The following is a 24,357-nucleotide window of genomic DNA, read 5'->3' on the forward strand; positions in this document are numbered from 1 at the left end:
CTTGAGTCCCTTGAAGATCCTGTAAATTGATCATCCCACAGATGAGTTAGTTTCAGTGAAGGAATGGTACCAATCCATCATTCACTCTTCCCTAAGTGCAGTGTTACATCTTGTGCATCAGTAACATTTACAGTCATTCTATAAACAGAAATACACTCTTTCTAGGTATAACTTTATGACAGTGAGAAAAAGAGGATTTAATTTTATTATTTTTTTCCTTTGGGTCCTGTTTAAACAGTGGGCAGAAAAATTGCTTTGGTAGGATGTTAAGTTCAGAATGTATAATCTTTTATGTTTGGAAGAAGTGTCAACCCAAGGCAGGATGATTCTGACTTGTACATATTTAATTCTTTTATAAAATTTACTCACAGTGACTTGATTTTGGGCCCACAGGCTTTGAATAAAAATCATGGTATAAGATTTTTTTTGTCAGTGCCATTGTGAGTTTGCAGAACAACTCAATAAATCACTGATGTTTAATTGTATCTTATCGTTATTTATTTTAAATATTGTTATTGATTTATTATCATATCAAAGAGATGGAGAAAGAAATTCTGTATCCAACCTTCTAAAAACAGGAACTACAAATCCATAAAGGAAAGTCTTTGGTACTGATGTGCTATCTTGAGGGGTCAAAAACTGCATTAGATGTTTCAAACCACTTTCACTAGTTTACTGGATTATTTTGTTCTTTTTGATAATGGCTATTTAGATGTATACAATTTTTGCTTGCTTTGTATTTGCTATTTTAATTATATGTGGTCTTTTTGTCTTCTTAATATTTGTTTCATTGGTGGTGTACATTAATGAAGCTATTTCCATCTTAAAAGTAGTATCTTTGTTGTTGCATTGTTACAATTTTCCTGATTCAGGTTGTGCTTTCAGATGCAAACTGTAGGGTATTCAATTCTCCAAATGTGATAAAACCAATAGAAAATGTTGCTGAAGAAAGCGCCAAGGTTTGGCTCCTATTGTATCTCTTTCATTGGGTGAATTATGTGATAAAATTGTTGACGGGAAGATGCAGAAGGCAGAAGGGAGGGGACGTTGTATAAGATGTACTGTTTGATGTGTGTTTGCCTAGTTCTGCAATTTCAGAATGTATCAATAAAGCCAATAGTTTTGACAGAGCCCCGCGCCTGGTCTTAGACAGAACACAACCCCTTGCAGAGGTTAGAAAAGAAGGGGCAGAACAGGGAGGAATGGGGACTGGCGGAGCAGAGTACCCTGGTATTTAACGTATTACTAATAAAAATAGGCTTCTTTTCCAATTCTTAGGTACCCCAACTTAGAAAAATTCCTTAACCAAAGTCTACATCAGTGTTTTTTTTCCCCACAAGACAAAGGTGTTTTTGTAATCTTCTGAATATGGTTCTAGAATTCAAAAATAATTCTTTTACTCCTTACTAATATTTCCAATAAATCAAATATTATTTCACCATCTTCCACACTTCAACTACATACATCCATTTTTTATTTGCTTAATTGAGTGTATACTAGTTAGGTTTATTTGAAAATTACTTTGGCTAACATAAGCAAGGGGAACTTATTAGAAGGGTATGTGGAATAGAAAAGATAGGGAGCGAGCCTTTGTAATTGGGTAGGAACCAAGGCATCCCCAGAAAAGAGGAAACAAGAGCTACAGAACAGTCTGCTGGCCAAAATCAGGCTCGCTTAATGCTACACCTGGAACACGTAAACTCCAAGCATCTTCAAAGTTTTCTCCCCTTCCTGTAAATTTAAATTCTGATACAACGTACTATACAGGCCAGGTTTTGGGTATACGTCTGCCCCTTTACTAGAGGGTGGCTGGACCCTTAACTATGACTATTTAATTAGAAAAACCCTAAATCTTCAAAACATAATGGCACACCTATTAAAATGGCTTAAATCCAAAAACCCGACAATACTAAATACTGGTGAGCATGCAGAGCAACACACGGACTCTCATGAGGATGGAAAATGGTCCAGCAGACAGTTTGGCAGCTCCTTATAACGTTAAAAGTAGACTAACTGTACAAACCTGACTTTGTGCTCCTAGGTATTAACCCACCTGATTTAAAAACTTAAAGTCCACATAAAAACTGCTCATGAAAATCCAGGGGATTTTCAGAGCAGTGAAACTAACCTCATACAGTGCTGCTGGGGTGGACACATGACATTATCATTTGTCAAAGCCCGTAGACCTTCATGGCACAAAGAGTGAAAACTTACATATAGAAATTTAAAAAAATTAACTAGGAGGTAAGGGGATCCCCAGATGAAATGCAGACTGTGATAAAAGAATCACACTGCATTACAAATATATGACATAATATCACTGAAAAGGCTGGTGGTGGGTCCCAAACAGCTTTGGGACTGGAAACCATGAGACTAAATACAAAGGGAACAGAGCATAAACACTCTAGCCTCATTGGTAATATTGCTTCTCACAGGGGTACAGGTTGACAACTGTGAAAATTGTATGGATATACACTGGGATTTACCAAATTAAAGTGAATGGACAGTGAATGGTGGAGATCACCAGACTGTTCATCATTGGAATGGGGGTGGGGGGTGACGGATTAGCAAAGGAAAAGACTAGAATGAACAAACTGGTTTGAGATTTGAGTTGGGGACATCAGTGTCAACTCCTCTTTAGCTTAATGTAGATGCAGATGGGTACATGCAGTAATAATTACAGATATGGGTATACACACAGATAAATTTACACATATACATTTACATACATATTCCAGCTGTTTGTTGAGAGATTCTAGGAGTAATAATACATCAGTAGTAACAAGCACACCTAGCAAGTCAATCCCGGTTACTAAAACCATTCTCTAACAAAAGGAATTAGAAATCATTGGAGAAACAGCAGATTCTAGGGCTGGGGCAAGGGCCATCCAAGATGAGCCTGAAGAATCTTCTAGTATCAGAAAGTAAGAGTGTCCTTTAAAAAAAAGAGAGAGAGCATTTAAAAAGGACACAGGAATCAATATGAAAGAACTCCAAATGACTAAAGCTAGAAAAAATTGAGCAAAACATAGAGAACATAGTATTGGATTATAACTCAAAGTATAAAACAAGTATACGGTGCTTATAAAAACAATGGTTGAAGAAATGAGTAAATCAGAGAGAAGAGAAAAATTTTCTTTACAGACAAATTTCTAGTAATTTATATGTATACCTTCCAACTTCAAGGGGGTGGAACTTCTACTCCATCGAGTATGAGGTGCTCTTAGTGGATTGCTTACAGAGAGTTAAGTATGGAAAGTGTTGGGGGTAACTTCATAATGGAGAAATCTGAAAAACATAGCAAGGTGATCAGAGTTTATATCATCAATGATGTCATGTTGTGAGTATGCACTTGCTCATGTGATGTGAACGTCTCTGTGATCTCTCCTCTCAAAATGCACGGTCAGTTTATCCAGGACAAAAACATCAGACAATACAAAATGGAAGGATTTTCTATAAAATACTTGATCAATGTTTCTCAAAACAGTTAGGGTCATCCAAAAGAAGAAAAGTCTGAGAAACTATCAGAGTCAAGAGATGTCTAGAAGACCTGAGAATTAATTCGGTGTGCTGGATGGAATCCTGGAACGTAAGAAAGACATTAGGGGAAAAAGAGTTAATGAAATCTGAATCAAGTGTGGAGTTCCTTTAGTAGTAATATACCATTATTGCTTCCTTAGTAGTAACAAATACGCCACAGTAATGTAAGATATTGTCAATATGGGAAACTTGGCAAGAAATATGTAGAAACTCTCTGTTCTCTCTCTGCAATTTTTCTGTAAATATCAAATTATTTTAAGGAAAAAGTTTATTTAAATGAGCATATTTTTAGGAAGTGGAAATTAACGCCAGGCAGACTAAATTAAAGCAAAAATCCACTATAGGTCAACACTGTGAGAGCCAAGCTCAACGTGCCCATTCTCAAACATATATTTCTGTATCTGACATCTGAGCAAGCAATTATTAGTACCAGCAACTTTTTCTCAAAATAGTATTTGATTTTTGAGGGAGATAAAACTTTGCTTCAAACTTAAGGTTCTTTTTATTTGAAATCTTATCGGGGCACACATCATTGGCTCATGGAGCCTATCGATAGGCTACAAGCAGCTGTAGCTCCTTTGGATTTACTAGACCAGAGGAGCCCAGTAACAAAGTCTGAAGAATGTGGTTGGCTTATTTAAAAACATATTTAGTGGGTGAAATGCTTTTTCTTTGTAGCTCTTAGTAAGGACCAGAAACAGTTTGCTTTCAGCTGAAATGGCCAGCAATGTATCTTCAATATTCTGTCTATCTCAGAAGTATATCAGCTGTCCAGCTCTATGCCATAATTTAGCTGGCAGAGATCTTGATCAGCTTTCCTTTCCATGAGGTATCACACTGGTCCATTACACTGACAACGTCATGCTGACTGGATGTAGAAAGAAGTAGCAACTGCCCTTGACTTCAACATTTGTGTGCTAGAAGGTGGGAGTTAAAACCAACAAAAATTCAAATACCAGTCTGAGAAACAGTTTCTAGTATTAATAATTGCTTGCTCAGATGTCAGAAACAGAAATACACGTTGGAGAATGGGCATATTGAGGCTGCCCTTCTACTGCAGTGAAATTTCTAGGGTGTGGGGCATATCTAGACATTCCTTCTAAGGTGAAGGATGCGCTGCTGCCTCAGGCCCCTCCTGCAACCAACAAAGTGGCACAAAGCCTAGTGGGCCTTTTGTTTTGATTTTAGAGACAACATATTCTTCATCTGGATGTGTGACTGTGGTCCATTTACTGAGTGACCCGGAAAGCTGCTAGTTTTGTGTGGGGCCCAGAGCAGAAGGCTCTGTAGCAGGTTCAGGCTGCTTGTATCAGCTGCTCTACTGCTTGGCCCACAGGATCCAGCAGACCCTATGATGCCTGACAGCTCAGGGTGTCAGGGTCAGACACTGAGGCTGTTTGGAGCTTTGGGCCCCTACAGGTGAAATACAGTATATAGGTTCCCTTAAGATCATCTCTTGTTTCCTTCTAAAGGGTTTTAGAAATTTCTATGTATTATGGATCTTCTTAAATTTTACTTTGTATGTATCTGTGTTTTTCTCCTTAAGTATTATGTTAGTCTTCTGTGAGCCTTTCTCTTTTTTTGTTTCAAATTGTTTATATATGTAGTTCTGGTAAATTCTTAATCAACATAGCTGTTCTTAAGCATTTTTGCATCCATACCTAGCCTGAGGATAAAAAATAATGAGATAATGTTGTGCTCTCTAAGCTCAAAAGAAACATCTCTTTATTTAAAGATTGTGTGATTCTTCCCCCTCCCCAGTTACACTGTGGAAAAGAAAACAACATGAAAAAGTTACTGGCAGTCAGAGAAGTCGTTCTAAAAAAATGTTTACTTAATCATGGTCTTTGACTCTTTGCTTCCACTTTCATAATGACAATTAAGAAACAACAGTTATAACAATAACAACAAAATCACCAAAACTTGACTAGGCCTGCAAGGCACTATACCAAACGGAGCAGAAAAAAGTTTCTCAGAACTTCATTAAATTTAAATCTATTGCGAACTAGTCTCTGCCTGAAAACAACATGAGCATAATAAATCCCAGGGGGAGAGTCTAGGTCTGTTTGATAGGACCGATAATGAAGGCAGTTTTTGTGCTGTAGTTACAGACAGTAAAACTTCAGGAAGAGAAGTTGGAAGAGCACGGTGATTGGGAGGACGCTTCTTCTGTACGTGTAGTTTCAACTCAGACGTCACAAAGGATTGGAGACTATCACACAGGCATCGAGTGCCTCTTTGGGGGCTAACTCATCTCCTCTCGCTTCTGAAACTGAAAAAGCTCCTGGACAATCTCTTTTGACACCAAAACTACTTAATGAATATATTGCACAACTGTTTGTTTTAGCCACCTATTCTGATATTATTTCTAAAGAATTTATTATCAATGTAGATAACAGACCCCAGATTCAAAGTGTAGAATTATTTCTTCTTCATAATTAGAGAAAGAAATCCCATCATTTCTTAAGATAATTTCTAAGGTTCACTATCTTTCTTAATTTAAAAATGTGGGTTAAATTAAGACTCTTAATTTCATGAATTACACAAGGAAAGTATATGTACTTCGTATAACCAGTGTTGCAGGACGTGGAAGTTGACTTTCAGGTGAAACACCATTAGAATATTGTATCCCAAAGGCAGTTCTGGCACACGCTGCAGACCTCAAAAAGGAGGTGGCTAAAACTTAGTGGTACAGCTCTTAACCCCTCATCTGTGATGAGGCTATAAAACAGCCAAGAGATAAAACATTCAGAGGGCATTGGAAAGGAGAATGCTGCGTCGTGCACCCCTCCCTCAGTCCACAAGGGTTTGAAGTGTGATGTGCTTCCATCTTCAACTAAAGTCAAGATTGAGTTTGGTCCTATTGACTTGGACAGCGCAGTATGTGTCTCCTAATACGTCTCCCTCACATGTTAGGATACAGTGTACCAGTTTCTGACTCCACCTATCATTTGAAGGGCAAGAAATCAGCAAGCTAAATACTTTGTGGCGGAGGAAGCTGATATGACTAGATGGGCAGCTTTTGCCTCCATGATTTTTCAGGGCAAGGTATACAGGCTTTTCCTGTAGACTAGATGTGAGGTGCTATTCAATACAGCTTCTTGGGGGAGAGGGACCCAGATTTCAGGGGAGAGAAGCTGGTGATATCACAGGATTTCCAAATTGAAGCTCAGCCCTATTCTGCTACTGCAGGAGTCTTCTGTTGGGCAAACTCTCTATATCTGATGTGTTATAAGTCACGAGACAGATGTTTACCCACTTCTTTTGTGAATTTTACCTCATGGTATAACATACTTTGATATGTGGCTTACATCATGTGGGTACTTCCAGCTAAAATATTTATTACACTAGCTTCAGATCAAACTCCTTTCTTTTAATCTACAGATCTGTATTTACCTATAGACAATACAATATCATGGAGATATCTTCCAAGGAGGGTCTAAGTCTACAATTTTCCTTGCCTTTTTATTTATTAGTTTGAAAATATGTATTTTTAATTTATTATGAACATAAATAGTGAATTAGTCAATGTAAATGAATATTTCATTACTGGCACAGAGTTGTGACACAGTGTAAAGGAAGGCATTTTCATTAGGGCTTAGCCTTCAGATGGTTCTTGTTTTTTTAATTTTTTAATTAAAAAAATTTTTTTTGAGTTATAGTCATTTTACAATGTTGTGTCAAACAAATTCCAGTGTAGAGCACAATTTTTCAGTTATACATGAACATACATATGTTCATTGTCACATTTTTTTCGATGTGAGCTACCACAGGATCTCGTATATATTTCCCTGTGCTACACAGTATAATCTTGTTTATCTATTCTGCATATGCTTATCAGTATCTACAAATTTTGAACTCCCAGTCTATTCGTTACCTTTTTAAATAATTAGTATTTTTAATTGTAACAATTAAATGAATAGTATACTGTGTAAAAGCTATTCCTATTCAAAACATAAAGCACATATTACACAAATAAGCTTATTTTCCAGAGATATTTACTGTTAACATTAATGTTTCTGTATTATATCTATATAAATACTATTCTTTAGTATTTAAGGGGGATTACACAGCATAAATAGGTTTTAAATTCAATTTTCACCTGTTTATTAGCTTTATTTATTAGTTACGTTATTTTTTATGGTCAGTTTTCTATGACTTTTCATCGATCTTTTACTTCAGGTGTGCGTCAGGCTGCATGACCTCAACATATTTAAAAAAAATTTTTTAACTATGTAAACACTTGCTGAACATCTATGTGCCAGAGATGGTGTTTATGCTGTTACAAAGTCTTCATTTTGTATTTTATATTAACTACAATTCAGGGTCCTTTGTCACATCAGATTTTAATCTTAAACATAATCGAACAGAATTATTTTATTTCTTTTAAATTTAAGTTAATGTCACCCATTCTGTCATCTGCAGATATTTTTTTTTGGTAACTAACATTCAAGGAGGCATTTAGAAATGCGTGCTGCTCAGAAAGGTAGATATACCAGAGGAAGGAATCGGTAACATGAACTTGTAAAGTTTCCAAGTTCAAAAAACGTCTACTAGATTTTGCTCTGAAACTTTGTAGTCAATCTAAAACTTGGTTATATTTTGGAACAGATCCAAAACTAATGATAAAACTTCTGTTTTTTTCCCCCCTGAAGCTATCTCAAGCCCTATTCCAATGTAGCAGTGAAAATAAAAGAAAACAAGATAAATCTGAGGATTATTTTTAGTATTAGATTAAAAACATTTTCTTAGAAAAAAGATCACATAATTTATCACAAAAATTTGACAACTAGGACAAGAACTCATCAAAAGTTGTCACCATGAGCCAGTGCAGATTGTGTGTGTGTGTGTGTGTGTGTGTGTGTGTGTGTGTGTGTATGATAAGAGGGAGGCAGAGAACAGGAAACTAGAACTATTTGTGTGATAGCCGAGAGAGTAAGCACATAAGAATAAAATGTTTTCAACTTTTGGACAAGTTTATTTATCTCAACACTGGTATTTCAATCAAGATGATTTCTTGGTTTTACTCTAAAAATATCTTTTTTTCCCCATGATTTTCCCAATGGTCACCATGTCAGTAGGATGCCTTACATTGATGAAAATCCTTTACTTTGGGAGAAGCAATTATTTTCAGTGTTTCCTTCTCTTTCCTATTCATTTCTACATCATTAAGTCAGAATTGAAAGAGGAGTTGGCATGTTTGTTTGGTGTGATAATAGGACATCCCAGTGGGCATCTGAGTTTTAAATTCTATATACAAAATGAGTATTAAGGGTGATATTTTAAGTTATAATGCTAAATTAACACATGAAGGGAAGAGGTTAGAGGTATTTATGATGGTATTAACAAGTAATTTCAGCACAAAAGTGAGAACACAGGGGTAGGAAAGAAATTCAGGTCAATAAGAAAAGCATGAGTTAACAACAGGGAGCCGTGAAACTTCAGGGTCTTTTCAGGCAATGGGAGGAGTATAACGGAGGCTGAGGATACACACAGTAAGGATGCTTGAAGCTGGAAATACACTTGTGGAGCCAGACTGTGAACGCTTATATGTGAGTTGTCTGGATTCTCAGCTTTACGAATTAGAGCCATGACATTTAACTCACACATAAGAACAGTTTCTGAGGTGACAATGAGTCTACCCATAGACAAAATGACTCATACATAAAAGCTTAACACAAAAAAGGGGTTAAATATAAAATGTTGCCAACTGGGGAGGAACGGTTCGAGAGATACATATACAATGTCTAAATTTTGTTTATATTTAATTTGATTTATCTTTTAATTATTTTACTTATGTTTGATATAAAGTATGTAATATACACTTACACATTAATTTTGTACTTATGTATATATCTCAGCAAGGCTTGGAATATATCTAACAATTTGCCCCGATATCTTCTTAGACTTCACAAATTGAAACTCTTCTGGTTAAGGTAATAGTAATTCAGAAGATTATCTCATAAGACATCTTTATCTGAACGAACTATTTTAGTCTTTGTGAGAGTGAGGCTCAATTACAGTGCTTTAACTACTGTACATTTCTTAAATTAATTAATGGATCTTTGTAAACCTTTCGGGAGGCTTTATCAAGCAATCTTGAATGCTTCATGTTCAAATATTATTTCAGTGAACACTTAGAAGGCTATAAAATATAACTCCCACGTGTCCCAAACCATGAAGCACTCACTAATATCACAGAGTCTTCAAATATATTTAAACTGATTTTCACAACTCAGAAATATAGGATAGAGGCAACATCAAAAAAGCAAAAAGAGCTTAAATATGAAATACTGCAAATTGGGAAGAAAAAGTTGGAGGGATAGAGGACGTAGGAGATATCCACAGAATAAGAACAGGGAACATTTGGTTTAGTAGCAATTCACATATGGCCAAAACAAAACAAAACAAAAACAAAAGCAACACTAAAGGTTCCTTTTGACTGTAATATTAATAAGATGCAACATGCAAAATAACTTTCAGTCTTAAAAGAAGAATAAACCACAAGCAATTAGGCAGTGATATTTCAAGGGGATAGTTTATATCCAGCCTGATGTCAAATATTGGCAATGGCAATGGATTTTTTGAAAGGGACACTAGCAAGATAGAAATCATTCAATTGCTGCTAAAAGGAGGTCCTAATTGAAAATAAGGACACCGAATCCAGAAATGAGAAAACTGTGGGGCAATAATGTATTTGTCTTTAACATTTTGAAAGGATGTCATTTAGAGGATCAAATAGAGATACTCAGCATAGCTTCAGAAAGCAAAAATTTGGAAAGAGGCTCTGAAAATCAGATGGGTGGAAGTTTGCTACAGAGAAACAAACTTTAGTTTAAAGAAAAAACCTTTCTGCCAAGGAGTACTGTTCAAAATTACTGTGATTATCCCAAGAGTATTCCAGAAGTGAAGACATCACACTGAGTGTTCCTCTTGAAGTCCTCACGGGATAGCCCTGGAGTTTGCCTCTGTTACAAAATTATAATTGACTTGTCAGTCCTCTCACTGAGGGACTTCTTCCTGCAAAACTGAAAAACTTTATGCTGCAATTCTCTGAATCAGTTTCATGGGACTGGGAGGAACTCTGACTACCATGGATTCTGGCTGCTTCTATTTTCATTGGTCCCAAGGGACCAGGGAGCCTTGTGGCTTGTCTTAAATTCCCATTTTGCTCCCATCTTCATTCTAAGGCCTGCAAAATGCATCAGCATGGAGGCAAGAGATTTTCATGCAGTTTGATTCCATAGATTGATAGGCACCTATTTCAATTTGGTAGCAAAATATCCATAATTCTCTAAGAAAACCTAAAAAGGTTCCTAGCCCATCTTTCACTCTGTGACCAGGATGACAGATGCAACAGGTTTTCACACAAAATTATGTTAAAGAAAGAGCAAACGTTATTAATAGGTAATGGAAAATTATGGGCCTGTAGACTACGGCACTAATGAAGAACTTGGTCCCGCCTTGCTTAAGAGGGTGTTATTTTATTGGGGATTAAACATTAAAAATGTTTTAATTTTTGATATTGTCATTGATAATTTTTATTCTTCAATACATCTTTTTACTTAGACTGAAATAAAAAGAATTTGGATCTCTGCAGTTTCACAGGAAAAAGTTCACAAGATAGAAAAGAAACATAAATTCAGGTAAGAATAATTACAAAATAATCACACCTATTTTAGTCACATAATAAAGACAGCCAAGAACATTTTCTATATGATAAACATGTATTTTTTTCTTAAATCTCACAATGTGCTGTGCCATGAATGAGAGAATATCAAGATGAAAATAAACTTTGATAATTCATATTCCATTGTTTGAAGGAAGATCATGCTTAAATCAGACTGGTAATATGATACCTGATGTTTAAAATATAATACTAATTATGTGTAGTTTATTATCTCTTTTTTATCTCTTGTTCCACTTCTTAGAAGAAATCAAAATTATAAAAACTCCATTATCTCTATTTTGATTATTTCTTGCCTAATATGGACTCTTTCTAATTCTTCTATGAACAGAGGTGAACCTTTTCACAGTCCATATTCTGTAATTTTGTATAAAAGCAATATAAATAATGTTACTCTACTATATTCTATTATTCTAGGTTAGGTTATCCTGGAAATAGTAACATGTTACTTTTATTGATATTGCATCAAGAAAGTAACATTTGACTTGGTTTAAGAACTAAATTTATTCTTCTAAATCTTCTATTCCTTCTTCTTCCTCTTTTCCTCCTCCTCCTTTTTCAATAGGAACAAAGTACAAGGCCTGTTAATCTTGTGAGTCTACAGAAAGCAGTTACATGGGAAATGATTTTAGTGTGTTTTAAAAGTACTTCCTATTCTAAGTCTTCTTTTTCCAGCTGCAAAGCAATGCATGATGACTGATGTTCGAAACTGCTCCATTCAGCTTTGTGCCTAAAAAGTTTCATTTTGTTAGGTCTAGAATAAATATAACTGTCTTCATGTATGTTATGTCATGTATGCAAACTTAATTCATTCCCTAATCCCCTAATAAAACCATAAAAATTCATAAAAATTATTATTATTTGAATGGATTTCAAATTTACTGTGGAGGGAGGATAGAGATTGTGGATAATACTATTATTTTGTTGTCATGTTTTCCCCTTGATTTGAATTTATATGAATTAATTGCATGTCCTTTTTTGAGGAACTTGTTAGGAGAAGCAACAAATGAAACAGGCAAAGAAGGTCATGAAGGCTTTCGGATCTAAGGGTTTTTTGTAGACCATAGAAAAATAAAAATTAAAATCTCTTATAATTGAGGGAATTTTGAGAGTCAAACAGAAACTCTGCATACTCTCTAATTTTGACAATTACAAAATCAGTCATTTTGATTTTGGTAAAGACATTCTATGGATCATTTGCTGGTTTTTGTTCTCCATACCACTCTGTGGAAGGATATATGACACTTGGTTTAAATGCCACCAAAGAAGAAAAGACGTGTAAAGTTATCCTTAATTGCTAGACAACTTAACTGACAACGAGTTTGTTGCTTCGTAGAGAAATAACAGAAATATTTCAAATTAACCAAAGTTGTCTTGATTGCTTAACAGGTCACTCAAATTCAAACAGGTTAACTTGGATGCTTCCAGAAAATCAATACTTACTTGTTTTAAAAACTACTGAGTACTAACCATCAGGTTACGGGTTCAATAGAATTTGTGAACTAATATAATACATTTTTTTACACAGTCACATTTTGACTGGTTCCTAACTTTGAAGCTTCTAATTTTTTCTCTTATGTAGAAAATTTGAGATAACATGGATATCTTGACAGATTTATGTAGAGAAAAACCAGGATCAATAAACTTCACAGGATTAAAAAACATAAAGGTATTACTCACATTTTACTTTTGTATTTAAACAAAATTAGACTAGTTCCAGAAGTTGAAGACCGATTTCATTGTAAAAGCTCTATAAATGAGACAATTAGTCCTTTAGTAATTTACTTGCAATTGTAAGAGCTCTTTTTGGTAGAAAAGTTCATATTATTTTGGAATGTACCTTTAGCTTTCCTTTCTTTCCTTTCCTTTCCTTCTTTCTTTCTTTCTTTATTTCTTTCCTCCTTTCCTTCCTTCTTTCTTTCTTTCTTTCTTTATTTATTTCTTTCCTCCTTTCCTTCCTTCTTTTTCTTTCTTTCTTTTTCTTTCTTTCTCTTTCTTTCTTTCTTTCTTTCTTTCTTTCTTTATTTCTTTCCTCCTTTCCTTCCTTCTTTTTCTTTCTTTCTTTTTCTTTCTTTCTTTCTTTCTTTCTTTCTTCCTTCCTTCCTTCCTTCCTTCCTTCCTTCCTTCCTTCCTTCCTTTCTTTCTTTCTTTCTCTTTCTCTCTCTCTCCCCCCCTCCCTCCCTCCCTTCCTTCCTTTTTCTTTTTTTACTGCACTGAAGCAAAGTATTATTACAGAGAAAAAAATGAGTATTAAACCATAAATTAAAATTTAAAGTGTCTTTTTCTTAGGAAGAGTTTATCAGACTTTAATATTTTGAAATCACACATGATATCTCATGAAACATCTCATTTGACAAGATAGAGAGATATAAAGAAGTATCAAACTATGTTGTGCTGAAATTAACAGTAGACTTGAATTCAAAATATTTCCCCTTGAGTCCAAATTTCATTTTTAATCAGTTATGTTACCTTGGGCAAGTCAAACTATCTCTTACCTTTCTTTGCACATGTGTGTAAGCTTAATGGGATAATGGGTATGGAAGTATTATGTCAACTATAAAGCCTTTTAAAATGTGAAGTGTTATTTGTGATAGCAGAGAGAGTAGAAGCTTTATTTGTTGACTTTCTCTTATGTCTTTCAGCAGAAATTTGCCATGGGGGACAAGGGAGGAGACAACCATTCAGAAGTGACGGACTTCATTCTTGCAGGCATCAGGGTCCGCCCAGAGCTCCACATTCTCCTCTTCCTGCTGTTCCTGACTGTTTATGGGATGGTCCTTCTGGGGAACCTTAGCATGACTGGCATCATTGTGACTGATCCCCGGCTGAACACACCAATGTATTTCTTCCTAGGCAACCTCTCTGTCATTGACCTCTCCTACTCCACTGTCATTGTACCCAAGGCCATGGTCAACATCCTGTCTCAGAAAAAGACCATATCCTTTGCAGGTTGTGTTGCTCAGCTGTTCCTTTATGCACTTTTCATGGTAACAGAGGCCTTTGTCCTGGCAGCCATGGCCTATGACCGCTTCATTGCCATCTGCAATCCTCTACTCTATACTGTCCGCATGTCAAGAAGCCTCTGTATCCAGCTGGTGGCTGGTTCCTACCTCTGTGGCTGGGTCAGTTCCATTCTTCAAATCAGTGTAACATTCTCAATGTCCTTCTGTGCCTCTCGAGTCATTGATCACTTCTACTGTGATTCAAACCCAATTGAGAAGATCTCCTGTTCCAATATCTTTATCAATAAGATGGTGTCACTTAGTTTGGCCGTCCTCATTATTTTGCCCACGATAGTTGTGATTGCTGTATCTTACATGTACATTGTGTCCACAGTTTTAAAGATCCGCTCCAGTGAAGGGAGAAAGAAAGCCTTCTCCACCTGCAGCTCCCATCTGGGGGTTGTAACTCTGCTTTATGGGACTGTCTCCTTTGTGTATCTCACGCCTCCAAATAACCCGGAACTTCGTAAAGTGGCTTCAGTGTGTTACATTTTATTCACACCTATGCTGAACCCTTTAATCTACTCTCTAAGAAACAAGGATGTTAAAGATGCCATGAGAAAAGTCCTCTGGAAGAAAAAAGTTTTACTCTAAATGTGCTTCTACTTGTTTACTGTTTCTTGCATCATTTGTTCTTGTCCTCTGAATCTCCTAGACTTAGGCATTTAAAGCTCAGGTGTTTTTTGGGGGGGGGAAGCAAAACCAAAAACCTTAACTGTTTTATTCAACGGCATTCATAATATCCTATAAAGAAAGCTGCAGATTCACTTTTCACTATTTACTTTTCCCTTTTCCTCAAGGCAATGTTAAAATTAAAGGTCTGGACACCCATGAAAATTTTCTATATTTCTCACCCTCCAGGTATGTAACTGCAGAAGTATAATGTTTTACTGTTTCTCTTCCCTGTAAGTAAAATTTAGAAAACACTTAGCATAAGGATTAACTTGGAAACCGTGTGACCTAACTGGCTTATACGCAAATGACAGTCAGTATAAATGCCAGTGTTGTGTTTTGTTTTTGATGTCATGCCAAATGTGAGAATGTGTGCATATGATGAACAGGAAAAGGAAAGGTAAAGTAACCAGTGACTTTTGTGAATTAAAAGGGCCAAAGAAGAAGAAACATGAGAAGACTGCATTGATTTGGTTGAAGTTACGACATTTTGTTTGGTTCTCCTTGAATGGCATGATCCTCCTACTATGCTCTCGTATGATGAGAACGTTTGATGATATTTATGATGATTGCAGCTCATGTCCTTTATCTTTGGGGTAATACAATTTATTGGTCTGCAATTAATGAAATCACTATATTGAAATGAAGTGAATTTGAAAATTGCAGTTAAAAACTTCACAAGGCTTTACAATAACCGCTATGGATAGCTGGACTACATGTCAAAGTACATGTTTGTGTGCATGCACGTGTGTGTTTGTCTGTGGATGAGTGTGTTTGCATTATTTAAATACGTGGTAATCTTATAATGTGATTAGTCCTAAATGTCAGATGTCAATTGAGAAGGAAAGAGTGGTTACGCGGTATCCCCCAGATTTGACAGGTATTAAAGGAAACCAAATTCCAGAGAAAGTTGTGCCAGAGTTCACCATTTTTTTTCAACTGAAATAAGTAATGCTTTAGCTAAACAATTAAAATGCCTAAGTCTAGACAACATTAAATTCTAGACCACAACTAAAGCTAAGGAATAAAATATAATTACCATTATATTGCCCATTAAACTTGGCACTGTGAAAACCTAAAATATGGAACTTTGATTAGGTCTTCTATTTTTCTGTTTTTGTTTAGCTAGCAAAGCCTCCTTCCATGAATGCACAATAACATGTATCTTTATGGATTAATGTTTATTAGGGTAAGAGGTTTGAGAAATAATTATTCTTATTTAATAGATATAGAGAGAGAAGCTAAGTGACTTAATAAACCAAGGTTATACTTATCTCCTCCCTAAAGGTGTAATCTACCATTTTTCTTGGTGCTAAGATGTTAACATTTTTCTTGATATTCAGAAAAATACCATTTGAGAGCAAAATAGGAATCCAAATCAGCTTGGGAAACTGATCTTTGGCACTGATTACTACAAGTCTGGAAAATACCCTTTTTAGGTCCAGGTTTTACTTAACTCTTTTGCATGCCCATTAGCCTTAAAATCTCACTCTGATGTATTTGACAAGCATGGGTTATTTAGGACTATTGGGAAAAGGCAATATAATATTAAATAAGAATACACCCTAGATTCATTCATTTTACTTTTTAGTGTGGTGAATTATATTCTGTTTTGCAGCCGTAACAGATTACAATATTCCTAACCTCAAAAGTAGCATTGCATAGACCACTCCAAATGTTGGAAGGAATCTGGGAAAGGAATCTGCTTTCAAAGGTGTTAAATTAAGCTCTCTCCTATTTTCCTTTAATTGCCATAAACACTTTTCTTGTTAAAAATTTTTTTCTGGGTTCATAGGCCTCTGTATGAAAACTAGTGCCTCATTTATCTCATTATGTGTGGGATCAGGATTTCATCAGAAGAAGCCAATGTCTGACCAGCCTTTCACTGGCTTTTATTCAGAAAGTATTTTCTTTTTCAATAATATTGGGTTATTTATGAAACATTGTCACATTCCAAGCAGTTTGAAGATTGTGTTCTGCATCACATATAAGTTGTTACTTTCAGGGGACTTTAGAACTGCGTACAAAAATCCACCTGGAGAAGTCTTTCAACAGTGATATGGTCTTGAGAAGCTGAAGGCTGCATCAGACATCTCAAACACTCTTAACTTGTTTGTACTGCATTGTTTTAATGACCGTGGCTATAAATTTTTAGACATGGACATGTATTTATTGTCCCATGACATCATGTGCTGCATTTTGTCTTTAAATTTAATGTGTTGTTAATGTTTTACCTGATGTTTAGCGTATTGATGCAGAACCTTGGTGAGGGCATTTATAATATTTTCTATTGCCAGAATGCCAAGATTCTCTGACTCAGATAATTGCAAATGATAAGTCAAAAACTTGATTTTAAGTGTAAGTTAAAATTACCAAATTAAACATCTATGGACAAGGACCCAGAGCTTGCTCCATTTGTTCTCCTTTAAGACAGCTTTAGTGTATTATAAGATTGAAATTGTTGTGGGGATTAGAGGAGGTGAACTGAGTAGATGTTGCAAAAATGTTGACATTTGAATTGATATTGGACTGTTGTTCTTACTCTTGTGAAGTGAGTATGTGATGTCACCTTGCCCTATCCCATAATACCAGTGTAAGTCAGAAAATCAATAAAAACGTTTGGGTGTGTATCTACCATTATCTTAGTGATCTCAGGGAGGACACAGCTGCTTACTGCTGAGGCAGAGGAAGGGGAGGGAGAGGGAAAGGATGGGATAAGAAAAGAACAAGGAATCCTGCAACTGAAAGCAACGTGACAAAGGAATCCATTTCAACATCATTTCTTAATTATTCTAATTTTGTAAAACAATATAAAAAATAAAAAGGACAACCCCCTCGAAAATACTTAAACCAAAGACTGATTTTCATATTTCTTAGTTTTACAGAATATGACTTCTAGATTTTTTAAATAGCTTCTTCTTCCCTTATCTACTTTTAAACAATCATTCATTTATTCACATTGTTTGACACTGATGATCAGCATCAGTTTCCTCAATTGAATGTCTTACAGTTAGGTTTCTTTTGTGGAAACCTGCATAAATAAACTTTGGATGACTTAAGGAGAAGATACTTAGATCTATACATTTTGTTTTGCTCTGGCTGCACATACACGACGGAAATGCTGCAGAGGGTGAGTCACTAGGCAACATTCCAGGAAGTCAGGAAGTGAAAAATAGACAAGGAACTTTCAAATACGATCCAAACTATTGGAAATATTTACTTCAAAAAATTTCAGGCTCTTTGTCCCCCTGATGGATAGTTCTGAGACAGGATCTAAATACCCCTAAAAGTCCACAAAAACGATTGGGTATTTAGTTTTCTTCAGTGTTTGGTCACCCTAAAATTAGTCACCAAAATATTTAAAGAAGGCTTATTCGAAGCATTTTAGTTCACATCTTACTCAAGAGTGTCCAGCTATTTTCATGCCAGTGACTCTGTGAGAACCAACTCAGGTCTAAGAATTGGGAGATGGGCATAATCTGAATCATGGTGGCTCAAGTCAGGTCTCTGTTGATTAGATCTTATCTATCTATCCATCCATCCATTTATTTACCTATCTCTCTCTCTCTCTATCTCTATGTCAGTCTCTGAGAAGAGTATCCACTTACTCCTAGACACCTCATGATTAAATAACCATATCCACCATTTGGACTAATAACCTAAAGTTGCTACTATCATGTTTACCAAATCTTCCTTTGCTGTCTCAGTCAGATGCCCCAATTTGAACTCTCTCACACACCTATTCTCACTGAATCAGGAAGGCTATTTTAATTTTAATTAAACATCTTTAGTGAGAAGCATTACACCTGCTTGGAAAGTTGCTCAATGTTTGCTCTGTCACTGGGGATGGAAAAAGATTTTGTGACATCTCAGGGCACCTAACCAGGGTATATGAGACCAGAACATCTATGGTTAATTACCCCTCCTTAGCACTACAGTCACCTAAAGATATTGAATTTCTTTTTCCTACAATCTTCCCAGTGTTTCTAGTGTCTCAGCTTCCTTTTGGGAGAGCCAGTATTCGTTAATGAATTGCATTTATCAATGCAACCATCAGACCTCTAGATATGTGAGCTAGCACATAATTGTTAAGTCTTTGATAAGTAAGAATTCTGCCCAATATCTCCCTCCCCCTCAAGTAAAAGAGCCCTACAAACTCATTCACACCAAAATACTTCACGTTTTGCCAACAGGTATCCACAAAATGCTCAGAATATTAAGCCAGTCTTCCACAAATTCTGCATCTGCATTGGAGCAGTATTTATGTCTCAGCATGCTGGGTTCTGGTGCCAGTAACTGAGCTTATAAAATGAAAATAAGGAGTGGGATGAAAGGGGAATTATAAGTTTTTCCTTCAAGGAAACTTCCCCAGGCAAAGGAGTAGCAGCATCTTAAAGTGAGCAGGGAACGGCCCCATCAGGGAGGCTTGCTTCCTTATGCAAATGTGACTGAGGTAGAGTTTCAAAATATCACAATTTTGAAATGTTTTAAGTAATGTTACACATCCAGGAATCCTGAGTTAATTTTATGAGAGATATTGGAGGAATGAATCAACATATTTGTATGCTCAGCACACCAAAAATTCACACTCTGGTTTAGTTTCCTGCAATTTGATTTCTGCACCTATAAAATATAAGAGATTACCTTGTTATGGTGACAAGAGTTCCCTAAAGATGAGAACTTAAGAATCTGAGCTCAATTTTTGCTTTAATTTATCAGAAGCACTCACAGTACGCTGCAGCCTTTGAATTCACCAGCTATAATGATATTTCAAAATGGTGACTGTATTGATCAATCAGATTCTTGCTTTCAGTGGGTATATGATTCCATTTAATCACGTGATAAGTTAGCAGATAATTTTGCCACAAATTATGTGAACATCTAGGTTCTATCCCCAACATAAAAGGAAGTTTCTTTTTCTTATATCATATTTTTGGCCATGTAAGCCATTCCCGAACCCTAGTTTTCCCTCAAGCAATGTCATCCATGCACTCCCTGCTACTGACTTTGGATACTTGTTTAAAGTTTTGGGTGCAAGTAACAGAAACTCAGTTAAGTAACCTAGGCAAAAGTTATTAGAAGGGTAAGGGTATTAGTTGACACACAGAATTTATAGGAAAGCAGAAGTTTCAGATTTAACACAGGGTAAGACCAAATATACTGCAGGGAATGAAGAAGTAGGCCAGACAAAGATGCTCTAGCAGAGAACGCATTTGAAAAGAATGTCACAGGCACTCTGTCCATTTTTAACCCATTTTTTTATGTTGAATTGCATGAGTTCTTTGTATATTTTGGAGTATCAACCCCTCGTTGAATGTATCATTTGCAAAATCTCCTATTCAGTAGGTGGTCTTTTGGTTTTGTTTATGGTTACCTTCACTGTGCAAAAGCTTTTTAGTTTGATGTAGTCCCGTTTGTTTATTTTTGCTTTTCTCTCCCTTGCCTGAGGAGACATGTCCAGAAAATATTGCTAAGACTGAGGTCAGAGTGTACAGCCTGTTTTTCTCTAGTAGGTTTAAGATTTTCATGTCTTACATTTCAGTGTTTAACCCATCTGCAATTTATTTTTGTACATGGTGTCAAAAAATAGTCCACTTTGATTCTATTGCATGTAGCTGTCCAGTTTTCCCAACACCATTTATTGAAGAGGCTGTCTTTTCTCACATTGAATATTCTTGGTCCCTTTGCTGTAGACTAATTGCCCATATCAATGTGGATTCATTCCTGGGTGCACTATTCTGTTCCTTTGATTTACATGTCTGTTTTTGTGCCAGTACCATACTGTTTTGCTTACTGTAGCTTTGTAGAATAGTCTGAAGCCAGGGAGTGTGACACCTCCAGCTCTATTCTTTCTTAAAATTGTTTTGGCTATTCACGGTCTTTTGTGTTTTGATACAATTTTTAAAATTATTTTTTGCACTTCCATGAAAAATGCCACTGGTGGTGTAAAATGGATTGCACTGAATGTACAGATTGCCTTGGGTAGTATGGTCATTTTCACAATATTAATTCTTCCAGTCCATGAATATGGAATATCTTTCCATCTGTTTGTATTGTCTTCAATTTCTTTCATCATTATCTTACCATTTTCTGAGTACAAGTCTTATTCCTAGGTGTTCCATTCTTTTTGATGTGATTATAAATGGGATTGCTTCCTCAATTTCTCTTTCTGATAATTCATTGTTAGTGTATAGAAACACAACAGATTTCTGTATATAATTCTATATTCTGAACTTTACCAAATTCATATGAGTTCTAGTCGTTTTGTGGTGGCACCTTTAGGATACTATAGTATTATGTCATCTGCAAAACAAAACAGTGAGTTTTCTTTTTTTCTTTCATAATGAGATTATTGGTCCAAGTACAATGGGTTAAAGTAGGAATGCCAACCACCACGATAAAACCTAGTAACCCACTCAGTATTTTTTTCTTTGCTGCCTGAGACACCGGACTTTGCTGAATTAGTATACTCACTACCCAACAAAGGGGTGATTTTACTGGGAAACACAGCAGTTGCTCCTGCCTCCTGGGCATACATCTCACTGAACCACAGGTAAACAAAATACTTTGTATTCTTTTGGGTAACCAATACCGATTAGCAAGATTAGAAAGGAGTCAGGGAGGGGTATCACAGTCACTCAGGGAATTTTCCAGGATGCCTCCTAATACTAATATTGATGAGAAACAACAATTCAGCATAACAAGACTGCAAGGGCTCAGATCCTTCCTCAGTGAAGGTTTGCATCACCCCACCAGGTAAACAACTTTTGGATACTGCAGTTATTGTTAAGACCAAGGAGAATGTGGAAAGAAAATACTAACTATTGCCTTCAATCAGTTGCTCAGATGAGGACTTTATGAGCCACCACTATTTTCTTCCTTTTTACCCATACTCCTTCCCTTATTATGTTATATAAGATGCATTTATGGCAGTTAGTTTAAGGGTTTAATTTATATCAAATACAGATCGGGATTTTTTTTGACTGATATAGAACAGTTTAAACAACTATCCTGAAGTGACTGTTGGGAAATTATTAACTTAAAATATGACACCTAGATCAATATCTTTGAATCAAGTGAAGTTACAAAGTAAATCTATCTTTAGATCTAATCAGTCAGTATTTATCTTTTACATAACCAATTAGAGAGCATTTGTTGGGCTTTTCACCACACCTTAGTCATACTATTGTACTGTTTATTATCAATTATTATTGATACAATGTATCTAAAGAAATATGGAGAGTTTTGAGTAAAAATGAAATGAACTTCATGGCTAGGAACAAAATCTTCCTAGGTTATATTTCATAATATAGTATTTCTTTTCATGCTATTTCTCTTTGCCTACCCCAAACTTTGCTGTAATGATAAACTGAAATGCCCTTTTTCAGTGAAGAAATCAAGATTGAAAGAACTTTTTGGTCTCACTGCAAAGATTCTCACAACAAGCAGGAAAAAAACTCTTGTATGTATTTTGACTCCTATTAGTCTTAGGAACCTTTCCCCCATTTCTTTGTTTCTTTTCTTCTTTTCTCTTTAAATCTAGAGTCTCTGTGTTCCTCGTGGACCTTGGCTCTGGAGAACCTTAATAACTAATTTATGCTTCCTTCTCTCTCAGGAGGACTATCTCCCAGAAGGTGAGGGAAACCTCAGTGCTGCAATTACTTGAAAAAGTTACACTGTTTTTCCAAAACCACCATGAACAACGGCTGCCGATACTTTGGCAGATTAACAGAGGTTCTAGATGGCTCAGTCTCTACTTAGAGATCAAGACAATCCATCTTCCTTCTAAAAAGCATTCAAGCACCCAAGATTGCAAGAGAGAATGTCCTGCAGATGGATCCTTCAGGTTCACTTTACTTAAATACAGAATATAATTCCTGGAAATATCTCAGTGTTAGCAGAGTATCATTTGGAAAATTCACTTGTCTCCCTTCTACAAAGGACTGTAACATTTTCCGATATCAACTGCTAAAGGAAAGGAAATAGTTTAAATAGAGTAAAAGGAAAAATAAGTCAATTTTCTACATGGGAAGAATAGAAAACTGGGATAATAAACATGGATTTGGATATTTGAGGAGGAGGGGTTCATTTTATTTTGACATAATGACTTTTCAGTACTCATAGTGTAACACAGTCATTAATTAACTTTAAATTTACCCTTTCTAGAATTCAAACAGTAACAAGACAAAAACATCAGAATTCTGCTGCTTCCTTTTACAGAATCTGACAAATAACCAAACAATATAAGGTAAGAATAAACTTCAAACCATGTGAGTTTTTGACAAATTCTCAATCACAAACTGACTATTTGTTTATTGGCTACTCCGGGAAAAACCCTCCCTTTTCCAGGTATAAATATTTTCACTTATAAACTTATTAACATTAGAATGAGTCTGATAGGACTAAATCTCAGAAATTAAAACAATTTATTTCCTTTCCCCCTAGGTAAGATTAAAGGAGTATAAATGAAATGTATTATTTTTCAAAAAACATTTCACAACTACTGAGTGTTTCTTTTCACTGCCTAAATACCTTACAGTTCCTCAGGTCCTAAGTATGATCTAATTAAAATCTTGCTCCTTTATACTATAATTATTTGCATATTTAATTTTTGATGGAGCTGGTGAGTAACAAAAATGTAAGAAGAAGACATCATGCCATTTCCCTGGAATCATCTTTTTCTCAGGCAAAATATCGCCGTTTTCTCAGCTTGTTTATCAAAGGTGGTAAGTATTTTGCAGTGATTAAGAGCATGGATTCTAGAACCAGGAGTCTTGGCTTCAAATTCCACTTCTGACACTAACAGGTGGCTTTCAGCATCTTCATTTCTCTGTACCTCATCTTCCTCACCGTAAACTGGGGAATATAACCATATCCACCTCATATTATTGTTGTATGTATTAAATGAGCTATTATGAGCACATAAAGGTGCCACATAATGTTTGCTATTATCATTACTGTCTAGGTGGAGTTGTGCATATAGAGCCCTTAGGGGAGAGAAAGAGTGACCATGAGGTCAAACTCATAGTTGAGGTGTCCGGTAAATGAACTAGTGATGGCTGCGAAAGTTATATCCAGGGTATATAAGAACGCAATCAACAATTTCTTCATATGTATCTTTTGTTCAGTATCCATTTCTAAGGTAATTCTTCTATCTAGAGAATGTGTAAGGCTTCTTCTTAAATATATATATGTTATCTTAAAAAAAAAAAACCCATGAACTGTTGATTGAGGGAATGCAGGGAAACTGTATTTATGAAAGGGCTGTGGAGGCTCATCTGGACAAATCCTAACATTCAAGTGCTAATAATTTTTGTTTGTTTGTGTACAACTTTTTCTTTATGAGTATAAACTTACATCAAAATTCAAAGTTTCATTTATCCGCAAAAATAACTGCACTTTTTAAGTAATTTTAAAATTCTGTTACTTCCTTTATATCTGCTGGTACTCTAAATT

At 35.7% G+C, this 24,357-nt stretch overlaps 1 protein-coding gene across 1 annotated transcript; it reads left to right on the top strand.

The window, feature by feature from the left end:
* The first annotated feature begins 13,723 nt into the window (after positions 1-13,723).
* On the top strand, positions 13,724-14,855 carry LOC105100992 (olfactory receptor 9K2). Its single transcript, XM_010994077.3, has one exon. The coding sequence runs from the start codon at positions 13,882-13,884 to the stop codon at positions 14,821-14,823; it is 942 nt and encodes a 313-aa protein (XP_010992379.1). The 5' UTR covers positions 13,724-13,881; the 3' UTR covers positions 14,824-14,855.
* Positions 14,856-24,357: the final 9,502 nt, after the last annotated feature.

The sequence above is a fragment of the Camelus dromedarius genome, chromosome 11 (assembly GCF_036321535.1).
Source record: "Camelus dromedarius isolate mCamDro1 chromosome 11, mCamDro1.pat, whole genome shotgun sequence".
Classification (NCBI taxonomy): Eukaryota; Metazoa; Chordata; class Mammalia; order Artiodactyla; family Camelidae; genus Camelus; species Camelus dromedarius.